The following is a 20,888-nucleotide window of genomic DNA, read 5'->3' on the forward strand; positions in this document are numbered from 1 at the left end:
ATTGCCTCAAAACTGCCAGTGTAGTTTCATACTGATTAATAAATCAGTGTCTGCAGCAAAAGATTTGGACTAATTACTGTTGCTTTAAATGTTCCAGTCTGACTGGCATCTGAGAAGTGCTCGTTATATGTCATAGTTTTGGCAAACGAAGAGCACCAACGTCCGTTTGGACACAGTTTGGTTTGTAATGTTAACTGGACTCAGGTCTGGGCTCCTTCTAATGGCTCAGTGCATACTGGGACTATGAGCTGGATGACTTCATAAACACTGACACAATCCTGACTTTAACCGTAAGCTCTTCACTTTCTAAAATAGTGTAAAAATGCATAATTGCAAGACTTTGTTGGGCGCAGAGTTTTATGTGTACTGGAATATATTTATTAGAACAAAAATTCAAAACAGACAGAAGGAAACTGATTTAAAATAAAACTTTAATTCATTCATTTCTGAAGGGAACCAGATGAAGCATACAGATCCTGTTGGACAACACAACAGCATGCAGTTTCTGCACTGATTTTTATTGTGGCCAATAGTGGAAGCAGCAGCATTTTGATTGACAGTTAGAAGCGTGTAACCAGCTGCGGTTGAGTATGGGGTAGGGTTGTTTCCTGGTGACCTTGCCCTGAGCCTTTCTGAGCCATCATTAATGTTGTTTCTTACATCTGTGCTTCCTGTGCTGTGTCAAAATATCAGTTATGGAAAAGACAAGAAGTCTGTGTTGAGAAGCTGTATCTGTTTAGTACAATCACAACGAGCTCCACCAGAGCGGAGGACTAGGTCAGCATACTGGAGAACATGTTTATTGTTGGCTTTGATATGTTGGCAGCTGGCAGCAGCTGTGTGCTATACTGCTAACCTAGAAACACTTGTGATTGCAGCGATGTGCTCCTGCATTCTGCTGGCTTGTATGTATGAAGTGCATCTGCAACAAGAACTAGCAAATACAAACATCCGTGAGTCAGGATTGTAAGATCGTAAGCTTCATGTGTAGCAGTGGCAATGACAGCGTGAGTCAAGAGGGCGTGGCCACATTTAAATCAGGTACAGAATGACGCAGTGTGACTGGATGTCATTCACAATCATCATTCGTTTATAGGTGACCCCAGAAACATCTGAGTTTGTAATGATAATAACGAATCCTTAATTAAATTGCTTGATAGAAAATAAAAACACATGCACAGGGTCACTTCAAGTCAAATTTATTTGTACGGCTCTATTTAGACATGAGGTAAATCAGAGCGTGTTCACAGAGGGAAAGAAAGTTTAAAACATACGATAGTGTGTATGATGTGCACGCTGTGTCGAGTACACAGCGTGCACATCATACAGTACTATACCGGGTCAAGAACATAAGCTACCTTCAGCTGCTGATGCACAACGGATGGACCGTTTGATCTGACGCAGACAGTCTTGGCAGTGGCAGGTATCCCCTCACACTCTTGAACCTCGATGTGTTAACCACTACACTATGGAGCAATGGTGTGAATGTTATATTAGAAGTGCAGAACTGAACTGACCTTCTATTACAAGCTTAATTCATCCCAACTGAAAGCAAAGACAGAGAAACGTCTGTATCATGACAGCGTAGCTGACCCTACAGGATAACTAGCTTGTGCAGCAAATGATTATTGAATGCAAGCTGGATTCAGTGCAGTTTTTGGCTCCGCCCCGTAACCTTTGAACCATCATGAGATTATGTCTTAAGATAGATGACAGATCATTTTTTGTTTCTTTGTAGTATAGCGCTGTTTGTCAAAATGTTTGTAAAACTACAAACTAATTAGTTGTTACATTTTGATGGCCTTGTTTCTTAAAAAGGTTCTTGTAATGTTTATGGTGTTTATAATGTACTGAATCTTGTGCCATATGCTTTTTCTTTTTCCTCTTTCTGAACTGTGAAAACCTGTACTAGATTTAAGCAAGAGTAAAACACTACCATTAATATAAACCATCTAGACTTGTTTATCCAGAACGGGCCTCGCTGGACTGAGCTGGGATCAACACGCCCAACACTCCTCTCTGAACTCTAACGACCAATCTACGAGTCGTTTCTGGGTATTTTTGTGCACGTTTTGTGGTTTTGGTCAGAATCTATTGAAAATATGTCACTCTGTCAGTCTTATATGTATTTGACTGGATTGTTTTTCATACTTGTGGGAACACCATATGCTCTATTAAATGTTGTATACTGTGCAAAAGCAGTTTTCTCCGTAAAGACGACACCTCTAAATATCTGGACGGTGAATTTAAAACACTGAGCATTCAGACCAAATGTTGGTCGAGCTGAGGCTTCATATCATCCACATGATACCTCAGAATGTACACAAAAATAACATGCGTGTGGCTAACACGTAGCACTTTAACAGGTCCCAGAAATCCTCATGTTGATTAGTCGTGCCGAGCGCTTGAAGACAGCAGATGGGTTGTCATGACGGGGGAATGTGGGAGCAGACACTCTGTAATCAGGCTGTCCATCTCAACACTGGCCTTCAATTACTTTGCAGATGCTCACACGATACCTCCTTTCCCTCTTCACTGAAGCCTGAAACACTTGTTCTTGCAGCAGTGTAGGTGAACCAGAGCTTTCTATGTAATATTACATTTCTGTGTGCAACTATTTTACAAATTAGTTTCACAATTTCTGAAGGGGGCGAGGCTATGGCCTTAAATGGTACACTACACAGCCTTCAATGAGGAGCTGGGGACACGCTATCAAAGATCATCATTCAATGACACTAGCAGCGGTGCTGTCTCTGCTGTGATGATTATCATTTTCAATGGTAAAGCAAAACAAAATCCTTAATGCGTTAAAAAAAATAGCAGAGATGGTAAATGGTAAATGGTCTGTATTTATATAGCGCTTTACTAGTCCCTAAGGACCCCAAAGCGCTTTACATATCCAGTCATCCACACATTCACACACACATTCACACACTGGTGATGGCAGCTACATTGTAGCCACAGCCACCCTGGGGCGCACTGACAGAGGCGAGGCTGCCTGACACTGGCGCCACCGGGCCCTCTGACCACCACCACCAGTAGGCAACGGGTGAAGTGTCTTGCCCAAGGACACAACGACCGAGACTGTCCAAGCCGGGGCTCGAACCGGCAACCTTCCGATTACAAGGCGACCTCCCAACTCTTGAGCCACGATCGCCCCATAAGTGAGAAGTTATCGATGTATTTGATTGGAAACGAGTCTACAGCCTCGCTGCTAATTTCACACTATGTTCAATCCGTTGCACTTTGTTATTAGACTGTTTTCCAGTCATTCAAGCATCATTTGCAAATGTTTAATCAGACTGTTTCTTACTGTCGATCACTTAAAACTGTCAAGTTATCTTTGTGACTCAGTTCAATGAAAATTTTAATGAATTAATTAAATATGTGACTTAAAGGCAAAATGAAGACATTTAAACTCAAATTCTAAACTTAAAGGATCATTTGAAAAACCTTTTAGAGGTTTTAAAGAATTGTTTAAGACATTAATGGGTTGGTTATTTTGGGGGTTAACCTAGTGCAACCAAAGAATACAGCAAAGGTACTGAGACACGGCGTCAGGCCACTCGTATACGGTAAATGAAAGGCTTGCACTTGGAACTTAAAAACTTTCTTGGGTTTCAAAGAACAACTTCTAAAAAACTTCAAGAGGAAACTACTGCAGCGTAGAGAAGGGGACCTTATTTCTGTCTCCATGAACTCTTTCAGCGTAGCTTTGTACTATTCACAGCTCAAAGTAGCTTTCTCTTTGAACTGTGAATATTTCCACATTAAGAAGCTGCTGTCAAAGTGTTTTCACAGGTTAGTCTTATTCTGTATGTCTGTGAAGGAACGTCTCTTTCAGACAGCAAAAAAGGCCATGAACAACTGTATTACACAACTTTGGCTCTTTGCAGACATCAGCACAGACAGCATGCTAACGGTAAGCTAGCCAAGACTGAAGTGAATGCAGGCTGCAGCATTCACAGCCCAAACTTCAACACAAAGAGCAGTGTTGAGTAGTCAGTCTCCGTTTCTAAAGCACAGTCACTGTTGTAATCTTTAAAGTCTGTGCAGGTTTTGCTTTGTGTTCATGCCTAAATACTGAGACAGACACGTGTGTCCTCGTTAGGATAGGGATTTGTGTTAGTGTGTGCGCCTGCAGCCTACAGGTTTATAGTGTTAACTGGTAATTATGTAAGAATGTGTTTCAGGTCATTTTACAGAGAAATGCAAAAGTAATGTAACAAGTAGTGTAACAAATGACGTGCTCCTGGGAGTAATTAAGTAACAAATGCTTTTTGGCAATGGTGGTCACTCCCAATGTGGAGCCAACGAGAGCTCGATGAGAATCGAAAGGAAAGTTCGACAAGTGATATTGAGAATGGAACGGCTTTAAAACAGCCTTTCACACTGCCATTGGTCCCTATTGGTAAATGTAGCTTAGCTCTTCCTAAAACACCCTCTTATATGTTCCCTTTCTTTGACCTCACGCTGAGCCAACAGTAGAACAATCGATCTGAAACTGAGCACTTAGAGCAACGTAAAGGCTGAGGTTTTGATGCACATAAATACATACATGCACTTTTCCTACTGTGTGGCAATTTTAGCACAGAAGTCAAACTGTACAACGTTGTCATCATACATATTCACACTGGTCTTTGCATGTAGCGTCATAGGTGCACCTCTCATGAAAACAGGCCCAACTGAGCAACTTTCCCATCCATAGATGGTCCTGGTTTCTGTGGGAAATATGGTGTTGGCTTTAAGCCACTACGTTTCCAAATTCAATCTGAATACACCGTGCTAGTAGTGTCATAGCTAACTTTTGGTTTTGGCCTTCCAAGTGGAACTTCTTGATAGTAAAATAAAGCTTTTTGTGACGCTGAGTTCACTACAAAGGCTGAACGATGGTGTGCCGGTCATCACGTGAAGACTTGCATCAATGTTACTGTCATAAGCCCCGAGTTTCTCCTGACGCATTAATCAATAAGTGTTGGTTCGAAATAACTTGGGCACAGAGAAAAAGCGTTTTGAACGTCTGTGTGAATGAAACTGGTAGTAAAGAGCGTTTTTTTAGCGCTCAAGCAGAGAAGCAACAACACGATGAACCAATGGGAGTTCATGTGATTTTGTTTATTTAGCGTATGTACAATAAAGCTTCATCACACGAGGCTTTCTCAAAAAACAACATCCGTCATACATACACACAAAAAACACACCATCTCAATCTGCTCAAAGCAGTGGTCAAAGCAGTGGGCGGAGCTTTTACTCACTGTGGAGTTTCCACGGGGAGGGCTGTGAGTGGGGGCAGAAGCGTGTGAGTTCAGTGGACGAGGAAAAGCAGCAGCAGCGCTTCATAAAACAAATATTGCACAAAGATCAAAAGACAGCTATAGCAACCAGTGTGTCAATATCCACAGCACATAAGCAACAGATTAACCACAGCAGACGGGGACATTTCTGATCTTGTTGGATCTTCAGTCGGTAACACTGGAGTGTGAAGAGCAGATTGTAGGCTCGTCTATGCAGATCTTCACTCGTGGCTTTTGAATAGGTCAGCTTCACTGACTTCACCCATTCACACCTGCTCTCCACTGACAAAGTGACGTTCAACCAGAAGCCACAAGGACACAGAGCGAGTCACAGGTGAACATCAGAGACCAACTGCTGTCAGCAAAGATGAGACATTCTCATAGTCACAACAGTGACGAGGTTTGCCTTTACACCTGCTGCTCCTGTACTTCATTCACTGCAGTGTTTTAGCTCCTCATAACTTACACATGAAGTCTATTTAACAACAAAAGGCTTCTTCTATTCGAGCGTTTCATACAGTACATCTCCTTCTATAGCATCACATGACATGTCACAAGGACTGTGTTCAGGGTTACAGGCAGATTTCCCCAACACGCAGATGTCTTCTTGTTCTCAGCAGCTGTAAACAGTGAATGAAGATCATGGCGCTTTGGGAGCTATAGCTGTTTTTTGACACAGTCAAACAGACTTAATGCTCAGCATTTTAAAGGACAGAGGGAGGGTGGTGCCAAACAGCTGTGTACAGACACAACGTGGAAAAGAACAGACATTCGTTTGGAAACAACTTAAAGGCAAACAATCAGGATCAAACCAGGTGTGGATTGAAAACACAGGTGCTAAAGCGGTTTCAACATCACACAGGCTCCCGGCTCACATTCAGAGATCATGTCTCTCTCACACTTACCAACAACGTGCCACAGAACCGCTGTGCACACCGGAGGAATGTTCTCAACGAAATATAACATTTACAGAAATATTCATAACTCGATGGGATCATCTTGCACCCAGGGACATTTAAAGAACAATAAAATAAAAACAACAGATTGTCTGAATACAGACCAACCAATCAAAACACTGAGGAAAACAATATATAAACGACACATGTGCAGAAGTGAAACCCCACCGATCGCTGTGATAACTCAAACATTTTACAAAAGAAAAATCAGGACTGCTCGCAGGATCCTTCAGCCAACAATACAAACCCTTGTTGCTCTTCATGTTTCATAATTGTTCTCCAAAATAAAAGGTAAGACAGCAACCTGCATTAAATGCATACAGTGACATTCTCAGGTCGCAGGAAACCAAAGGGATCAATGTGTAGCTGGCGTTCGATAACTCACGTGCAACTTTCATTCTTCCCTTTAAAAACCTCACGCATGGAAATCAGTAGATCAATAGCGGCTTTACCGTACGGTCCTTGTAAGGAACGGCCTTGAAACTATTTTCATTTTGACATGAAAAAGGAAACAAACAAATTACAGGTGACGCTCGACGCCCACATCCCCGTATTTTAAATGCAGTCTTATTTTAGTGCAGAGCCTCCACACAGATCTGCTCTTCGGTAATGTCGTCCAGCAGCGGCACATCTACGGGGCTGCACATGTCGCTGTCGTAGACCTCTGTCCCCAGGAGCGCCTCTTCCTCCAGACCTTCTTCTTTGCCCTTAAAGCCTCGCTGCTCTGAAGGAGAAGTGCTTTCCACCGACTCCAAGTCCTCGATCCCTGCGCGGTAGTGAATCATGAGCAGGGTGAGGGCCTGGAGTCTCTCCCCTGACTTGGCCAGGGCAGTGCTGATAAGGGCCTTGCGGCGTGCATCTGTGGCTTCCCTCTCCTCCAGCAGAAGGGTGTTATTGTGCTCCAGCTCCTGGTCAATTTCCTGTTGCAGTTTGTCCAGCATCAACTCCAACTTCTGGGAGCGCTCGTCTGTGGGCAGCCCCCGGTAAAGGTCGCGACCTATCTCCTTCACAGCTATGAACACACTGTCGTCCAGCCCGCCCTCCTTACGTACCAGTTTACTGCTCCCACCGCTTCCAGCTGGCTGCTTTGAGGGGCTGGCACCACTGGTGTACGTTTCAGTATCGCTGCTTTCATTGTCAGATGTGTTGGGGGTATGTTTAGGCGAGGGCTCCACCGCTCCCGGCACCACGTCGGCTACCTGTTCGGTAAACCGAGCCTTGGGCACCTGGCGAAGGTTAAGCAGACGGGAGCTGGTGTTGATAATGTGGCGAGTTAGACCCGTGGTGGCGCGGTTTATGGTGGATTTGGCTTCGAGGTCAGCTCCACGGCGTTCGGCTGTGGCCACACAAAAAGGATTTTCAGTGAGGCACTTCTCCTGGCACTTTTTGTGGCAAACATAGGCGCAGACCATGCACTGAGAGGCTGCCTTGGTCCAAACCTTTTTCTTGCAGTACTCACACCAGGTGGGGTTCTGGAACTGTGTGTCCTGGAAGTTATGACGGACCTCCTGCAACTGCAGCGCGCTGTAGGTCAAGTCCTCGCGTGGCGCTGCAGGGACGGGTTCCCTCTCCCTCAGGTCCTCCTCCTGAACACTGCCCTCTGTTTCTCTTTCCACCAGCCCAACTGGATAGTCCAGCTCCCCCTCAGCTAAGTAACAGAAGTTTAAAGTAACATCTCCATAACACAGCTTCTCATTGAAACCTTTGTGGGTGCTGAGACTGCGTAATGCAGTGCGACTGACGTTAGCTCTGGGCTCTGGAGCCCCCAACCTGAAGGTGCTCTGGTACTCTCCTGAAGATGTGGCCATACATTCCAGAGCTATGTGCTCCAACTGGAGGCTCACATGACCCAGGCATATCAGACTGCCCAGTTTAAAGGGATCTTTGCACCACAGGGCCACATTAAGGTATTTATGGTTGCTCTCTACCTCAAACACCACAGATGCCTTGGACCAGTGTGCCGTTTGGTTACGAAACATGGTTTCTGTGGATTCCCACAGGGAGTGGTCCTCTACACTGTCCCGTGTACTGGAGGAGCTCTCCGATGCTTTGTCCTTTGCTTGATCGGCCTTGCTGCTGCTGCTGGTCACAGTTGATGGAAGTACCTCCTCACTCATGTCCGTTGCCTTGCTGGACTGTTTCGCCTCCATTTGTTTGACGCATGCCTTTTCGGTGGCAGACTTGTCCTCACCGGGTCCAGCGCGGTGAACCTTTTCTGGAGACTTTTCTGAAGCACTGGTCGTCTTAGTAATGGAAGGAGCAGCGGTGACATTAGCAGCTGCAGAATCCACACTTTCCAAAAGGCTCGTTTCGGAGGATGCCGACGTCAACCTTATCTGCGGTCGTGGTGGAACTGGAGGGCGGGAAGGGGGAGGTGGGGGAGGGACAGTAGGGCGTTGCAGAACCTCCCCTGGATCACTACTGGTCTTTTGTGGGGAGGGCTTTGGTGATTCTTTGGGCTGGGGCTTTAGTGGTGACTGGAGACCCACCAGGTTTAACTTGCGGTTGAGGATGGGTGATATAGTACCAAGAGGCTTAGAAGCCAGGTTGGCTACAGTCCTTTTGGGGCTTTGGTTTACTGTAAGTAAGAAATCCTCCTTGGTCTCACTGATAATTGTGGCACTGCTATTTTGCCCAGCAGTGCCACCGCTAGACTTGGATTCCACAATCAACTCTTCAAACTCAGAGTCTACGTCTTTGCTGTCAGACAGGTCAGAAAGGGTGCTGATGGGGGCTGGCTCTTCCTCATAACCTGCTTGCTGGGACATGAAACCAATTTCTTCAAGTCCTTCCTGCAGAGCTGCCGGGTTTCCCAAAGAGGGAGTCTGATGACGTACTGGTCTCTCGTAAAGTACCAACACCTTTTCTCCGGCCTGCTTTAACAGTTTTGGTACCTGAACCGAGGACGTCACTTTAACACCTGTTAACGAGAAAAGAAGAATGAGATCATGCAAGTTTCAAATTAGAAGTGCAAAGAAACGAATGTTTCATGTTAGAAAGTAACACAAACACCTCGGACCTCCAATTTCAATGAGACGATCACCCTTTTGCAGCTCTGCCAAAGCTGCTGGGGAGTTGGGCAAAACTGTCTCGATGCAAACATGCACTGCATCGCCCTCACTGGCAGTGACGTGCCTGAACGTCATCCCCACACTGCCACATGTCCCCTTGATAATCTCCGTCTGATGCAAGAGAGAAAGAAGGAAAAAAAGCACATTTAAGACTACGACCGACTAGTGGTTAAAAGTCACAAACGTTTACAAATGTTTAACTTTGTATAGTAATGCAGTGTGAGAGAGGTTTAATGTAGTCACACGCTGTTTTGGAAGAAAGTGTAAATAATTAGGTCTGAGAAATAAAAAATATTGCAAAAATGAATTAGTTTGTTTTTTGAAGCTCCTTCCAATGAGTCCGAGTTAGCAGGTTACTGTGTTTGAAACGGTCACAAACAGCGTCTTGAATAATCCGACCCCATCTTTGAGACCTGATGGGCACCTAAACCGAGCACTGTTGAGCACAGTGGGTGCCCCCACAGGTTTAAAACTTTCCTTTTTGCTACAGCATATAGTTAGGGCTGGATCTCTGAAGCTTAGGCTGCTGGGGGATTCCCATGATGCACTGAGTTTTTCTTCTTCATTCATTTTTAATCAATCTTTTTGTTAAACCCACTAAATTAAAGCTGAAAGCCTGCACTTCAACTCCATCCTAGTTGTTTTATTGAAACTTGATTGTGGTAATGTACAGAACCGATGGTAGAAAAAAGCTGATATTTTGTGACCTAACTGGATGTTCCAGGATGAAAGAGCAGGTGGAAAACACATGAAGAGACCCATGTCTGGTTTACAGAGAACAATAAAGGGGGGCTGACACGATGTGAGCAGACTGAGACAAACGACTGTAATCTCCCTGCTGTGGATTTGTTACAGTTCTGCTGGAAGGCAGTGAGTGAGTTGGTGCTGTCCATGAATAAGCATCTGATCTATATAGTCTGCACAGTTGGTTAAGGTGCACATGAAGTCAAACATCACATTATATACTGTTTATAAAAACTGATCCATTCTCTTTATGTCAAATGTTTCTTATTTTAAAATTTCTCATTATACGGGATAAGTAAGCTTGACATTTTAAACCTCTCCATTTTCATTCATCACACAACTGCGGGAAGCAGAGTCAGCACTGATGCTTCCCAGCACCAACCAGCAGAACGTACTGCAGGAGTCGGCATGGCCCCCTGCCTGGGTGGGTGTCCTCCAAGTACTCTGCTTCCCCTCAGCTACACTAACTGGTGTTTCTAAATGATCTACCCAACATACAGTGTGTTTAAACAGAATAAAGAGCGACATGTTAGCGTGTAGCTGTCAGTGTGTGCGTATTTGCCTGCACCATTGTGTCGCACATTGATAAAATCTGGAGCAGGACTCCAGTCATGCATGGGGCTGGGAATAATTCAGCTCAGTGTGAGAGTCTTCATTGTGCTTCATTAATGGGCTCACTGGCTTCCTTTCTCGTCTGCCTCACAAACAGCATCACCACTTGCTTCCTGTGTGTGTAGTTGTATTACTGATATGTTGGGAACAATACAGTTCCATTTGGGGAGAAAAAGAGGTTCCCGGTAGGGCTGGGCGATATATCGAGTTTTTAAAAAATATCGATATATTTTCATACGAGATATAAGATGTGACAATATCGTTTATATCGATATAGTCTATGTTATGTTATAATTATACTTGTGGAGCCGCAGGTTTGCCTCTCTTTCGTCCACTTTTGTCTCTACGCAACGTTACTCTGCCTCGCCTCTCATTCACTGAACACAACTCCGCCTCCCCCATAGCTTCACCTGCAGGCAATGACAAGATGAAAGCGGAAAATCTCCGTTAGCGAGTTACCGTGCGTGGGGCTGGACGGCGTCAACGTGTTAGCGAGCTAACCGCGCTAACGACATGCAGCCCGGAGGAGCTGCACGGCCTAAAATCCTTTCATTTTCTCAAAACTCGACAGTGCGCCTTATGTATGAATTCTGGTTGTGCTTACTGACCGCGAACCGATTTTATGTGGTACACAGCGCTCAGCAATCTGTCAAAAAATGTTTTAATATGACTTTGCTAAGCTACGGAGCTGCACCGCTTGATGGATTGTCGGAGGATTACGGCTACCGAGGAGGAGCCTCGCGGAGTGATACGTACTGTGCTTCAACGTAATATTACCGTACTGTGTGTGTATAAGGACCACAAATGGCTCCTGTTCAGAGACGTGGTGCAGCTGTGAAATCTGTCTCTTTGTTATTATGCTCAGCGTCTGTTAGTTTACATTTTGACTGCACAATTGTGAGCTTTTTGTTATGCACAAAAACAACATTGTTTTCTTTTATTTATGGACCATGATTATTTAATAAATGCTGATAATTTATTTTTAAGTAATTTCTTCATGTACATCTACGCTGTATGTAAATAAAAGTGCCCGTGTGACATCTGGGACACAGTGTGACTAAGAACTCTCTTTTTGTTCTCAACTTATGGCTTTAAAAAAAAATATCAAGATATATATCTTATATCGCCATCCAGCTAAAAAATATCGAGATATGAATTTTGGGTCATATCGCCCAGCCCTAGTTCCCGGCGAAGTGAATCGTGGAGAAGGGTAAGTAGTGGACACGATCTGGTCTCCAGGAAATGAAGGTAAGTTAATGTAATGTTCTCTGAAATGATTAAAAAAAGATTGAGTGTGTGTCTCAAGATTTAATCTGATCTGGCCATGTTGAAGACTATAACACTGCAGAGTCAACAGGTTGCTGCAGGCCAAAATGAAGACGTTAACCCAGCACATCCTACAGGCACCTACTGCATAACACATGATCAAAAATGCACTAAGTGTGCAACTGTGAGTCATGCTCATGCTAATGAGAATTACAAAACGATTCAATGACTGATGTTTATATGAATACAGGCGTGTTTACTTTTGGTTTTCTACACTCTTATGAAGAGTAGGTTTTAATAAACACATTACCAGCTGTACAACGTTATAAAACTGGTCTGGTTGTGCTTTGAGGTAGGAGCCAAAAAGGGTGTAGTTTGTGGGTGTGATCACCCATGTGTACACCTGTGAGCATGGACGCGCTTGTTTTTAAAAGGTTCCTTCATGTAACGATCTGCTAGGGAGTGTGGGGGGGCCACAGCTCCGTCCTCCAGGGCATGAAGCAGGTATGGAGGAGATCAAGACTCCAGACATCCAGAGGCCCCCAGAACACAAGGCTCCTACCTCAAAGCACACTGTGCGCTGTCGATCTTATGTGCTGCACAATAATGTTTAATATTTTGTATTTACTGTTATATTCCCATATATCATCGTGATGTTGTTTATTGTATTGCTCTCATTTTCTTCTGCTTGTTTTATTTTTTCTTTCTCAACAGGTGATCCAGATGATCGATATATGCATTTTTTTGTCTGCTTATTTAGTTGGTTTTTGTTTTTTGCCCTTTATCCCTGTCCCTCTTCTCCGCTGTTTTCCCCCCCCTCTTCTTTTCTCCCTTTTCTTTTCCTCATTCAAGTCTGTCCCGTATCTAGCAAGTGAAAATAAAAAATAAATAAAATAAACAATAAAAGGTGAATCAAATAGACCATTACGGCAAGGCTGGGATGGTCCATTTGGTAAAGTAAATCCGTTGGGCATCTTTTTTCGCCTTTAGACAACAATTCTGATGGCAGAAGAACCAAACGGGACAGGCAAAAATAAATAAATAAAAAAAAAAAATAAAATAAAAAAAGAATTCTGGTTGTGCTTACTGACCTCAACCGATTTTATGTGCTACACGGTGCTCAAAAATATTTTAATATGACTTTGGTGAGCTACGAAGCCGCACCGCTTGATGGACTGTTGGAGCATTACGGCTACCGTAGTCAGGAGCCTCGGAGAGGAATCTGGGTCCTAAACTCTGTCGCTTCAGGTCCCAAAGTCAAACAAACACTGCAGCATCACTGAGAGTTAAAAACTGTCTAAATTCTTTCATCTGTAATAAAATGATCAGCGTTGCTGCTCTACCAGGTGTAACAATTAAGTTTAACATCCAGGCATCCATGAAAACTGAATTTATTACATTTAACAGAGTTAGAAGTTAGCAGGGAGTTAGCTCGCTAGCTTCCACCTAAGCATGACATACCATGTTCTGACTGAGAGATTTCTGAAAAAATTCAAACGTACAGCTCTGTTATCACTTCCAACATAAATGAAGACAGAAAACTAAACAGCAGTGACGTTTGTAGGGTTACTGAAGTTGGGCTAGCTGGTATTTAATGATGTGCTACCTGACTGCTAGCGACACAGCTATGTTAGCATAAACACAGTGAAGCTGGAGGATGAACGGTAACTTCTTTTCACTCGATAAAAGTTAACGTGAGGGTTCCTGATGGTTAGGGACAAATGTAATCGCATGGCAGGATGCTGTAAACGGACCAAACTTCAGCAGGAGAACAACTGAGATAATCCATCCACAATACGAGGTTAGTCATTAATATACTGCAACAACATGGGAATAGAGCAGCTGTGAGAGAATTCAGCATTAATGAATCAATGGTACAGAAGTGGAGGAAGCAAGAAGAATGAGTTTAATAAAGTTAGACTTATCTGACTGTCTTGTTTAATGCGCCTTACGTATAAGAAAATATGGTAGTTGTAATGTGTGTCTATGAATGATAAAATAATTTCACTTCATTTAGACAACATTTATATATCACTAAGGTATTAACTAACAACTCTGCAAACACAGTGGCTGACTGTTTTATTTATTATCTGCTGCATGATACACTGGCATACGGCGGGGAGGGGGCGGGACTTCAGGTTCTGAAAGGTGAGAGTAGGTGATGAGGAGCAGCCTTGTAGCTGTGTGTATACAGCTGCTGTACCAATGCCTACAATAGATTTGCAGGAGAACACAAGTCCATCCTGCTCAAGTGCAAATACACACACACACACACACACACACACACACACGCAGTCACTGTCACTCATATGCACCCAATTATACAGCAGCACAAAGGCCCAGTGCTAATATTAGCTCGTTTTCAAGACATAAATCTGCAGTTTCATTTGTTTAAAAAACAAAACCCTCCTAAACCTGTTCTATTAGTTTGTATTTAAATACAGTGACCAAGTGTAGAAGGAGAAATTGAATATATGAACATAAGAGTAAGTTTACTGCAAAGTCAGCCACATTTAAAATGTGAAGGATTCATGGTCTTATAAACATGGTTCACATGGAAGTCAAACTTGGGAACCTCTAGCCCAGGGGCGTCCAACTCCAGGCCTCGAGGGCCGGGGTCCTGCAGGTTTTAGATGTGTCCTTGATCCAACACAGCTGATTTGAATGGCTAAATCACCTCAACATGTCCTGAAGTTCTCCAGACGCCTGGTAATGAACTCATTTTATTTAGGTGTCGTGACCCAGGGTGAGATCTAAAACCTGCAGGACACTGGCCCTTCAGGCCTGGAGTTGCCACCCCTGCTCTAGTCCATATTTGCCATAGATATTCCCACACAATATCCCAGGCACTTTGCTGTGTCCATCAGTGTACGATGTCCCAACTTACATGCTACATGTGGGGGACCTGACTGCTCTATGAACCTGGTGCATAATAAAAAAAAAAAAAAATCAAAAAAAAAAAAAAAAAAAAAAAATCACACAGTCTTTGTTTACACAGTCAAAATGTAAACAAAGACGCTGTGCGTAATAAGCTTCTACTCTACGTAATTCAGCTTCTACTGCGTGACTGACAGCCTGGAGTTTGAAATCCACTTCGTAAACACGTCTCTGAACAGGTGCCATTTATGGTCCTTATACACACACAATACGCTAATATTACGTTGAAGCACAGTGCGTATCACTCCGCGAGGCTCCTCGGTAGCCGTTAGTGATGGGATTTCCGGCTCTTTTTAGAGAACAAAAGGAATTACTAATGTGTAAAAAAAAAAAAAAAAAGTGGTTTTATTTATACATGTTTATATATAAATATATGCAGTGGCCCCTAGAGACAAAACACATACAAACTCCAAAACACATTTCTAGCATAAGTGATGTAGGTAGCTCTGAACTTCCAAAACAGAGCTACCTAGATCTCGTAAATTACACAATTGAAAGCATGAAAGCATATGTGTATTTGTGTATTTATACACAAGCATTCATATATAGTCAAATAAAAAATAAAAAAAAAGTTCGTTTTCCTGTTATTACCACACACCAAATCCGGTCGTTGGTACTTGCTGGCTTGTGTAGTCACTAGGTAACAAAAGCTCAACACTGCCCCCTAGCATCCTGGAGCACTTCTGTTGTGTTTTGTACGTGTTTTGAGTTTTTATGCGCTTCGGAGTTTGTACGTGCTTTGTCTCTAGGGGCCACCATAATTATACTTTTATTTATTCACTCCACATAAAATGTAATAAATAAATCATATAATACAAAAATCAACTATTCACATTTCAACTTTTCACTATTTAAATTTTCAGCTTTTTCCTTTTAAACAAATTTAAAGTGAAACAACACAAAACACTGCAAACCACAACACAATTAAATATAAATTAAAATGTGAAAACAAAAAGAACATGCATATTCTCTGTCATATGGACCTGCATGAATAAACTTTCTGAATCCTTTATCATCTGCAACTGAAAATAGTTGTGGATGATTACTATACCTTTCTAATGTGACGCTGTTGTCCCTGGCTCTCTCTCTCTCCCTCCTGCTCTGTTCCTGTGCTACTGAGTGTAACTACCGCCCCTCCCCCCTCTGCCCAGCGCAAAGCACAAGGCTCGCACGCGGAGTGACGCGGGAAGAAAGTGGAGAGAGACGGCGAGAGAAAGAAAAATAAAAAAAAAAACCACGGCTCGCGATAAGGAGCCGGCTCGCGTCGTTCACGTCAAAGATCCGGCTCTAAGAGCCGTTCCGTTCGCGACCGACCCATCACTAGTAGCCGTAATGCTCTGACAATCCATCGAGCGGTGCAGCTCCGTAGCTTAGCAAAGTTGTACTAAAACATTTGACAGATTGCTGAGCGCTGTGTTCCACATTACACCGGTTCGCGGCCATCAAGCACAACCAGAATTCATACAAAAGGTACACCGTCAACTTTTGAGAGAATGAAAGGATTCCAGGCTGTGCAGATGGTGTTAGTATGCTTAGCTCGTTAGCGTGGTCAGCTCGTTAGCGTGGTCAGCTCGTTAGCGTGGTCAGCTCGTTAACACGTTGACGCCGTCCAGCCCCACGCATGGGGCGATGCGCAGTAACTCGTTAACGGAGATTTGCCGTGTCCATCTTGTCGCTGCCTGCAGGTGAAGCGATGGGGGAGGAGGGGGAGCTGTGTTCAGTGAAGGAGGGGCGAGGCCGAGTAACGTTGCGTAAAGACAAAAGTGGACGAAAGAGAGGCAAACTTGTGGTTCCACAACTATAATTATAACGTAACATAGACTATATCGATATAAAGGATATTGTCACATCTTATATCTCGTATAAAAATATATCGATATTTTTAAAAACTCGATATATCGGCCAGCCCTACAACAAACTGTCAGGATCAGCCTGATATTATTTGTATCCCACAGTAACTTTACTGTATGGGGAGCTAACACCTCCAAAATGTCAGGAGTAGTTAGTCATAAGAAGTGTTTGTGAACTAAAAATCAAGACTGTGGGATCCTGTTGGTCCGTGGTTTGGAGAGCCCAGCGCTGCTCCCGATGGAGGGGAAGCTAATTCTGTCGGGGAGACCTACCTCGGCACTTGTGCAGGTGAAGCCAAATGCAGGATGTGCTTCATCATATGTTCTAGTGTTTGGCTTGGTTTGGAAACATATTTGGCGATGCTTCATTTCTGCTTTGCTTTTTTTCTTTTCTTCTTCATACCGCGCCTCACAGTTACACTTCAGCTCTATAAATATAGAGTTGGGTGCATTGGTCAAACACTCTGCTCCAGGTATACAACAGCCAACAGAAAACACTTCACACAGGTAAATTTACTTCATTCGTTTAATGAGTACAAGCCACACAACCCTGTACTACCCTAACAATGCAACTCAGACTGGAGACACCACAGTCATCGTCTGCAGGCCAGTTTCCTGACAACATACAGGAGCAGTAATGAAAGCCAGAGTCACTGCATCAGACGCACCGTCATCGTTTCTGTGTCGTCTTTACTTTTCAAGAGAAAACATTGACGCCCTCAGTAAGTCACTGCTCAGTATAGAAGCAGGCAGGTCGAGTCAGTCACTGGACCAGAACACAAGACTTGCTTAAGTCGCAAAAATTCTACTTAAAAACAAGCAATGCATTACATATATCAATGGGCCAATTAGCCTGTCGCTTGAGGGCAGAGATGCTGGTGTACGGGCTGAAGTAACCTTAGCTCTCTGTATAAAGCATCCATCCATGTAAATTGTTGATTTCAATAAAATTCTTGACAATTACAGGGTGAACAAAGTTCAATAAAAAGTAATATATGGATGCTTTCTCCTCTGACTTCTGATAGAAGGTATCTTCTGTAAATTTCAGAGTTTAATTGCTGTGCAGAGGTAGTTGCTCTGAGGGCTGAGCAGCAGTGTCTAAACTAACCTTGTTAACATCGACTAAGACAACAAGTAGCTCCCGGTTTCTCGTCTCTGAGCAGGAAAGACAAACAAAGAACATCACAACCCTCAGCTGGATACATGTAAATGGAGCAATTCACCATCTATTCTAGAAATCCTGCCTCTTTTATCTACACTGCCACAGAGAACAAATGAAAGGTTAATATGTTCAAATAGCAGCTTTCACTGCTTTAAAGTCGTCTCCTTTACCTGCAGGACAGAAACCCAGACAAGTCTTACTTTGATCTATGAATAAAACACTCACTTTGATAAGACATCTATTACACAATGGTGTATATCATAGGCCTCCTGCAACAAAGAGTCCATACAAATAAATTGGATTTTTTATTTTTATAAAAGACTACGTTTTAAATTACAAAAGAGTAAAATGAAGACATGCTATGAGAGTAGGTTTCCATGCTTAGACAAATCCCTACAAAAGTATTTATATTTAGCTCATTAAATGTTATATGGATAAAATTAGAGAGCCCAAACTATAGAATAACTATATCCTCAAATATAGGGAGGCCGTAGCTCAGCTGGTAGAGCGGATCACCTACTCACATCTTCGATCCCACGCTCCTCCAGTCTACATGCCAAATATCCTTGGGAAAGATACTAACCCCATGTTGCTCTCCGATGCGTCCATCGGAGCGTGAATGCGAGTGAATGTTAGATAGAAGCACCTTAGATAAAGTGCTTGTGTGAATGGGTACAATTGCGTGGATGCACGAGTTGTATAAAGCGCTTTGACAGTAGAAAGCGTTATATAAGAACCAGTCCATTTCAAAGGTTCATGCAAAGCAAAGCCCCTACAAGCAACCCATTCAAAGGGTGGCCCAGGAGCAACGTCTGCCTGTGGCCCTGGCAGAAACAGCATAGTGCAGACGCAACACACCTAGTAGCCTAGCAATATTCAACCCACAGTGCACCATCTACTACACACAGATCAATGCTGATGGTTTCTAAAGATCACAACTTACAAAGGCACCACAATGACAAACAGCTTCCTGCAAAAGAGTTTCCCTGCATCTACAACCAGAGGTGCACTACCACGGCGAGGTCATGTGCAGCTCAGACAGCGCGTCCCGCTGTGTTTGCGAAGAAGATCCAGCGTTTGTCAGACTCTGAAACAGTGAAAGGCTGCATGCTGGCCATGGTGGATGAGGGGATAAATGATGACGATTTATAAGTGAGCGTGACGTCTGCTATTAAGGACAGTTCAAATATTCACAGGGTTAAAACTGTGGCGTCAGACGTGTTTGAAATGCTGATAGATAACCTGAAGAAAACTGATGTAAAGTCTGTAGCAGTAGATGAGTCCACAGACACAACTGATAACGCACAGTTGTGTCGTGTTTTTCATGGCTTACTGCCGTTAGCGGGACACACAACTGGCGAGATAATGTTTGAGAAAATTTCAGCTTTTTCGAGGACAGAGGTCTGGATATGAAGTATGCTTGTGACGGATGGAGCTCCACCCATGGCAGTGAAGTGAGCAGTTTGGCAGCACCGTGGTTGGTGCTGATAACCTTACACTGCACTGTCCATCAGACGGCGTTGTGTAAGTAAGCACAGAGCTCAAAACGGACAGCGTGATTGGTTAAGGCGGAGCCTCCAGCACCACTTATTCCGCATGCTGCTCTCAGAAATGTCTGCTGAGCACCGTGACCTGCTACTGCACAATGATGTCAGGTGGTGTCCAAAGGCTGGAGCGTTTCTGTGACCTCAAAGAGGAGATCGCAACTTTCCTCTGCAACAGCAGGCAAAAAAACCAGAAACACACTTGAATCGCATACAACAGCTTCATGGCCAGTGTCGGCTTTCTGAGCGACACACTCAAACAGCTGAATGACCCCTTCAGCAGAAGGGGACTAATCGGCCAGAGCAAAGGAAGCGGTTCTTCCACTGACGAGGGGAAGTTCATCCTCGAACTTGTAGCCATGGCACAGGATCTTCGCACCAACGGACCAGTAAAGTTTTGGACTGATGTCCATACACACCAGCGTCTTAACGTTAAGAATGCAGCCGTCGTCATCCTCAGTGTGTTTGGGTCAGCGTGCACATGTGAATCGAACTTTTCACTCAATGAAAAGCAGCTCTCGTTGCTCACCGACTGACAACACGCTTCACCGCTGTCTTTGGATTGCCAAAACCAACCAAAACACAACCAACCAAAAACAAAACAAACCAAAAACCCCCAAAAAACTGTCAGTTGTCGCATTAATGATGTCCGGGTAACTGTAGCCTAGATATCAACATATGAACTGAAGCCATGCCTAATTACAAGCACAAAGCTGTGCTCTGAGCGTGCAGCTGTAAATGTTGCATTCATGTGCTGTGGGTTTGTGCACTGATAGGGTTCATTGGTCTTTTTTAATTCTGTTGAATGCACTTTAACAAGATATCCATTTTATTTTGAAAGGGAATTATCAAAATGTTTGTTTTTTATTTCAAATATGAAGAAAAAAGTGTCAGCACTGCCACAGACCTTTACTATTGAAGAAATTCCTACAAGGAGTTGCTGCTTTGGGCTGTCAGACTCTTTGAGATTTAACCTCTGCATTAAGTGTCATTTATATTGTGCAAATTCATAAGGATACTCAAAAGCTAAAAATCATTTGCTGATCCACTTTGAATATACAAAGAAGTCTGAAAATTCAATCCAAAATAAAACAGAAAACCTGAATGGAGTCATGCAAACACTAAAGTGAAGGACGATATTTATAAGGATCTAGAAGAAGAAACAGCCGGTTGCAGACATAATGGCTAAGTTAGACTGAGGCAGCACCTCCTGTCGCCTAGCTGAACGTCTCTTTGGTCTCCAGCATGTCTGGGAGGGTGTGTGCGAGATGGAGATGTGGGGTTGAGCAAATCCTTTTCCTTGTCAGTGCACTGCTTGGTAATTTAATCTAATACCACATGTCAGATCGTTTTGTGTATGGTTATAGGGTACAAGTCGCTGCGAGGCAAGTACGCAGCAATTCCCTGCCACATCAAATTAGCAGCCCCGATGGTGACGAAGGTGGAGTGGGC

At 43.5% G+C, this 20,888-nt stretch overlaps 1 protein-coding gene across 1 annotated transcript in view; it reads right to left on the reverse strand.

The window, feature by feature from the left end:
• Positions 1-413: 413 nt before the first annotated feature.
• pdzd8 (PDZ domain containing 8) overlaps positions 414-20,888 on the reverse strand; it is a 47,445-nt gene continuing 26,970 nt past the window's right edge. The window contains exons 4-5 of the mRNA XM_085476789.1: positions 9,270-9,432; positions 414-9,170 (exon numbers count right to left, since the gene is read on the reverse strand). Coding sequence (XP_085332915.1) covers positions 6,823-9,170; positions 9,270-9,432 — 2,511 coding nt within the window. The 3' untranslated portion in view covers positions 414-6,822. The remainder of the gene's footprint in view (positions 9,171-9,269; positions 9,433-20,888) is intronic.

Source organism: Copadichromis virginalis, linkage group LG13 (assembly GCF_057382275.1).
Source record: "Copadichromis virginalis isolate Kocher_CV1m ecotype Utaka linkage group LG13, C_Virginalis_male_GT1.1, whole genome shotgun sequence".
In the NCBI taxonomy this organism is placed as follows: Eukaryota; Metazoa; Chordata; class Actinopteri; order Cichliformes; family Cichlidae; genus Copadichromis; species Copadichromis virginalis.